At 56.1% G+C, this 5,759-nt stretch overlaps 1 protein-coding gene across 1 annotated transcript; it reads right to left on the bottom strand.

Moving 5' to 3' along the window:
• Positions 1-3,199: 3,199 nt before the first annotated feature.
• LOC142874376 (uncharacterized) lies at positions 3,200-5,499 on the bottom strand. The gene is made up of 2 exons (XM_076009231.1): positions 5,471-5,499; positions 3,200-4,352 (listed from the first exon to the last, which is right to left on the bottom strand). The coding sequence occupies exon 2, from the start codon at positions 4,318-4,320 to the stop codon at positions 3,364-3,366; it is 957 nt and encodes a 318-aa protein (XP_075865346.1). The 5' UTR covers positions 4,321-4,352; positions 5,471-5,499; the 3' UTR covers positions 3,200-3,363.
• Between the last annotated feature and the right edge of the window lie 260 nt (positions 5,500-5,759).

The raw sequence follows: 5,759 nt of genomic DNA, 5'->3' as shown, positions 1-5,759 counted from the left end.
GCAGCCCCGCCAACAAGTTTGGCTCCCCCTGTCAGGTCCCAGCCATCCTGTGCGTGCTGCAAGCTGAGGCTTTGAGGGGAAAATAACCCATTCTCTGAAAATAAGCCCTAGGGTGTCTTCTTGAGGAAAAATAAATATAAGACCCTGTCTTATTTTCGGGAAAACACGGTAGCTCGGAGCCCTTCCCATTGAAACAGTCAAGATCTTCTGGGCTGCAGGTGCACAATGGGATTCCTCTCGGCACAGGGAGCCCAGAGCAAGGCATGGGGGCAGCAGGGGCTGGAGGAGGAGAGCATCAAGGGTGTGTGGCCACCCTGCTCCACTGATCCACACAGGGCCACCAATGCCACCGATGTGCTTGCAAACAGGCTCTCCTCCTGCAGAGCTGGCCATGTGTCCCGCCCACCTACCTAGCTTCTTTCTGGGGCTAGAGTTGGGCAGCACAGCCTGAACGGGCAGAGTGCTGGCAGACAGCAGGCCGGGGACACCCGCCCCAGCGCGTGCATGAGAACGACCCGCAATGCCCATCTTACCAGCCATGGCTGCTGGGAGACAAGGGCAAGAAAAAGAGCAGCTCTGGTGAGCAGAGTGAGCACAGGCTACGCTGGAAGGGGCCCTGGGATGACAGACAAAGAGGCCTGGGTTCTAGTCCCAGGCATGAGTCTGGGCCTAAGTTTCTCCTTCTGGACAATGAGTAGTTTGGTCGAGAGAGTCCTTTCAACTCTAGGATTTGGTGGCTCCAGGAGCAGATAAGAACAAGTTGCAGTTAGAGACTCGCATAGGGACAGAACTTGGAGGAACTGGCTGTCTTTAGGGAGGTGACTATGCCCTGTCCTACCCCCACTCCCATCAAGAACAGAATCACCTTTCAACCCCATTGCTTTCTAGGTGGAGGAAGAAGGAAGGAGGAGGAGGCAGATGAAGCTCGGCCAAGCTCAAGGGAGGAGCTGGCACTGGGGCTGGAAGAGCCCCCCTGCTCAGTGCCCCCTCACTGAGCACCGCCTTGCCAGGAGGCAGTGTGACTTCACGGTTAGAGCATTCAGGCTGGCGTCACCCAGATCAGAGTTCAAATCTTGATCCAGCCACCTCCAAGCTGTGCCAGGCGTGGTCCTCAGTTTCCTCAACTATAAAAAGGAGTCAGCCACATATACCTCTTTTGTGGGTTATTCTATTTGGCACCCCCTGTCCCCCCCAGATTGATTCTCACCCCTCCCTGCCCTGCTCTGCTCCCTGGGAGGCTGAGCTCACTCAGGCAGGATATCGGAAGGCAGTGGGAAGAGAGCGAGGTCAGGGACTCTCCCTGCTCGCTCTGCTGGGCCGTAGTTGTGGCTGTGGCTGTATCCCTCTCCCGGGGTCCCAATCCTGGCCAGGCAGCCCCTATTTCACAGCTTCTGCCCTGAGGTTCTGATACCCAGTGGCCTCCTCTTGCCTCCAGGCCTAAAGGTGGTTACAACTGTCAGCTTTCGCTAGTTTCTGGTTCATCATTATTCCCTATGGATCCATTAACCTCGTGGCCACGCTTCAATAGAAAGTCACTTCAGGCTGGGTACAGTGGCTCGTGCTTGTAATCCCAGCACTTTGGGAGGCAAGTAGGATCACTTGAGCCCAGGAGTTCAAGACCAGCCTGGGCAACATACCAAGACCTTGTCTCTACAAAAATTAGAAAAATTAGCTGGGTGTGATGGCACATGGCTGTAGTCCCAGCTACTCAGGAGGCTGAGGCGGGAGGACGGTTTGAGGCCAGGAATTTGAGGTTGGTGTGAGCTGTCATCGTGCCATTCATTGCATGTCAGCCTGGGTGACAGAGGAATGAGACTCTGTTTCTAAAGAAGAAGAAGAAAAAAAGTCCCTTCATTATTTCTCCAAAGATGAGTTACAAATGGCCAAGAAACACATGAAAAGCTGCTCCGCACCATTAATCGTCAGAGAAATGCAAATCAAAGCCATAACGAAACAACACCTCACACCCATGAGGATGGCTACTATCCAAAAAACAGAAAATAACAAGGATGTGGGGAAGTTGGAACGCTTCTGCGCTGTTGGCAGGACTGTAAAATGGTGCAGCCGCTATAGAAAACAGTATGTCAGTTCCTCAAAACCCTAAAAATAGAATCACCATATGATCCAGCAATCCCGCTTCTGGGTCTCGCAGAGATGTTTGCACTCCCACGTTCGTAGTAGTGTCACACGCGACAACCGTCACTCCACAAGAATGTCCCCCAACAGATGAAGAGGTAAAGAAAATGTGGCATATACACACAATGGACTATTATTCCCCCTTAGAAAGGAAATCCTGTCACATGCTGCCACACAGATGAATCTTGAGGACGTTGTGCTAAGTGGAATAAGTCAGTCACAGAAATACTGTCTGATTCCACTTACAGGAGGTAGCTGGAGTTGCAAAGTCAAGGAGACAGAACGTGGAATGGGGGTGGCCGGGGCTGGGGAGGGAGGACAGGGAGTTGCTGTTTAATAGAGTCTCAGGTTTCCAGGATGAAAAAGTTCCGGAGACCCTTGCACAAGAATGAGACTATACTTAACACTATGGAACTGTACACTTAGAATGGCTGTGATCGTTTTTTAAAAGAAAAACTTACCAAACTGTATATTTTGAATGTGTGCGGTTTATTGTATGTCCAGTATTTCTCAATAAAGCTATTGTTTTTCTTCAAGCTCTTTCATTAAATTCTCTTGGAGAAAGAGAGAGGCGACGGTTCCCAAACTTACCTGCACATTAGAATCTTTTAAAATTTCCCAAGCCCACGCCACACCCCAGAGCAATCAAACCGCAGGCAGCAGGAGTAGTTGGTACTCCCCAGGCGATTCCAACACGAGTCTGACACCCAGTGAATGCCTCCCTGTGCCCGGGCTGTGCACTTCCCGGCAGGAGTCTGCATAATCAGCTGCTTAGGCGCATGGTGAGGATTAACCACTTCAGTAAGGCACTCACCGGCCACGAAACCTTGCCCGCAGCCGGCACGCATAGTCCGCAGGATAGTCTGTGCTGTGCATTGACCACGAGTCCGTTTTGCTCTTGTGTGATGAGGAGAGCTTTCAAGCACTGAAAGCTTGTTTTACTTTACAGGCAGCTTTGCTTGTAATGTAAATCAGAATAGGTAACATATACATATATGTTTTCATTACGTTGTTTTTTAATGTTCACAATTTTCTTTTGATAAATGAAAAAGTAGAAAAGTCATATCATGGTTGGCTAAAGTCGACACTCGGCTGTGCGCCTTCCTACCACAGCTGTCGGCTAAAGTCGCTGTGCGCGTTCATCTGTGGCTATCGACTACAGTCGGCGCCCGCACCGAAGTGGTTAAAAGGAATGGCGAATGCATTCAGTGCAGCTACGGGACTTAGTTAGTGCTCAATAAAGGGTGCTGAAAACATCATTGCTGTTGCTGTTGTTACCATTTCTGGGGCCCCCAGGCTGCTGTGGGTCCCCGAGGGGGTCAGGACCACACGAGCCAGGCAGGCAGGAGGGGCCGGGCTGAGGCAGAGCAAGGGGGTACCCGTGCTGGCTGGGGGATCTGGGGGTGAGACTGTGAGGCGCCCAGGGCGGAAGGGTGGCCGACGTGCCAGCATGCCAGGAGGAACCTGGCTCCAGGGGCTGGCACCCCTCAGACGCTCTGCAAAACACTGGGTGGCACCAGGGCCGGCGGCAGAGTCTGTCTGGGCAGCAGCGTGGCCTGCGACCAGCACACACTCACCACGTAAGGGCTTGTGGCTGGTCTGGCATTGCAGGGCTTCACTTTCCAAGGGTCTCCAACCCCCTTGCAGCCCTGCCAGCCCCCCTCCCAGTCTCCCCTCTGGGCTCCGTGGTCTCAGGCAACTACTGTCAGCTGCGTTTACCTCCAAGTGCCTGCCCCGGCGCCCGCCCTCCCTGCGGGGCTGGCCGTGGGGGCTGCGGGAAGGGGTGCAGGCCGTCGGGGAGCTGCCCCCACTGGGAGACCGTGTTCCCTGCCTAGGCTGCTGCCTGGGAACTGGAAGATGTCGAAAGGCCCTCACACTGGGGTCGCCTGAAGTCGGGGAGCCCCCCGGCCAGCAAAGGGTTGTGGACGAGGAGGTGGAGGCGCTGGCCCAGCCCGGACTCTCTGCCCAGGCCGCGCTTCCCTTCACAAGCATGTCCTGGGCACCCACGCTGTGCCCGGCCTGGGGCCCTGAGACCCACGGTGACCATGACGCGCTCGCACGGCCCCAGTCGGGCAGGAGGGAGCAGCAGTGTGGCGGGGAGGAGAGGCCCCCAGCAACCAGGGCAGCCAGGCCCGGGCACACATCCTGGCTCTGCTCCGCAGCAGCTGCCGGTCTCGGGGACATTCAATCCACCTCTCAAGCCCCAGTTCTGTCGTCTGCAAAAAAAAAAAAAAAAAAAAAAAGGTGACAAGCCCACCCTCGCAGAGCTGCTGCGGGAGGAAAGGAGACAAGATGCCACGAGGGTCCCCGTCTGGCACTACTTGCGGCTCCTTCCCCAGGAAGGAGGAACAGGCGCCCCCTCCCCCCAGCACAGGCCCCGGCCTGTGGCAAGACAGATCGGAGAGGCAGCTCCCTGGGGACAGGGCTGTAGCCAGAGGCCAGCCCCAGGGGGCCCCATGACCACAAATCCACACGGGAAATCCTCCTCCAGAGCCTGGAGCCTGGGTGCCCTGTCCTCGCCTTGCCGGCCACTGGCGCGCTGGGTGGCGGTGGGCAATCCCTTCCCCTCTCTGGGGTCCGGTGTCCGCCTCTGTCCAGCAGGCCAGCAGCCTGGACACCTGTGAGCCCTCCAGCATTGGCATCTTAGGGAGACGGAAAGGTCTCATGGTCTCTTTCTGCAGGTGGGAAAGTAGAGGCGTAGAAGGACCGTCTATTCAAGGACACACAAGGCCACAGCAGAGTGAGAACTGTCACAGAAGCTGGCTGTCCTGACTGCAAACCAGCCCCTCTCCACGCCCCCCTCCAAAGGCTTGTGCCGGGCTGTGAATGAGGGTACTGGGAAGCCCCGTTAGAAGTGTGGCTCCTTCTTTAAGGGAGCCCCCAACAAAGCTCTCAGCTCCAAGGAAGTAACCAGCCGCTCCCTCCAAATATCCTCCAAGCAGCCCAGCTCCAGACAAGCCACTCCTACGCTCAAGCACCTCCCATGGCTCCCCATCACCTGATGAACATCTCACCCAGCATCCAGGGTCCCAATCTACCTCCTCAGCTGCTCTCGCTCTGTCCCCCACCTTCGCCTTCCATTCTGGTCACCACGCAGTGGTCACTCTCCCCAGCTCCAGGCCTTTGCTGATTCGGGTCCCTCCTCCTGGAACACCCTTCCCTGTGTCCTTCCTTAAGGCCATCCAAATGTCACCTGCTCCCCAGAGCAGACAGGGCCCCTTCCTCCTCTAGGCCACCAGAGGACTCTCGCAGGCTGTCTCGGGTACCTCATGCGCCCACCTTTCTCCCCCACGAGATGGGGAGGTTCCAGGAGCAGAGTCCGAGTCACACCCACCTCTTGTCATCTTCTCATCCTCAGCACCAGGAATTAGAACAGGAAGGGCAAAGTGACCCTGGCACCCTGAGCTCACACCAGGACGGACAAACAGGGCCCGCTTGGTGCCCATTGGGATGGGATTCCAGGTCGGAGGGGGCCAGAGGCTGAGCCCAGGGCCTGGACGCAGGCCCGATCCCGCCTCCAAGCGCTGTTTGTGTTTTCCTCCTCCTGGGCAGAGGCCGCGGGGCCGTTCTGAGCCACAGCTGGTTTTTATTGCATCGAGGCTCAAAAAAGCCCAGAGCATATT

This window comes from Microcebus murinus, chromosome 12, assembly GCF_040939455.1.
Source record: "Microcebus murinus isolate Inina chromosome 12, M.murinus_Inina_mat1.0, whole genome shotgun sequence".
Lineage (NCBI taxonomy): Eukaryota > Metazoa > Chordata > Mammalia > Primates > Cheirogaleidae > Microcebus > Microcebus murinus.
Note: the sequence above shows the minus strand (reverse complement) of the source record. Positions and strands in the feature narration are given on the sequence as shown.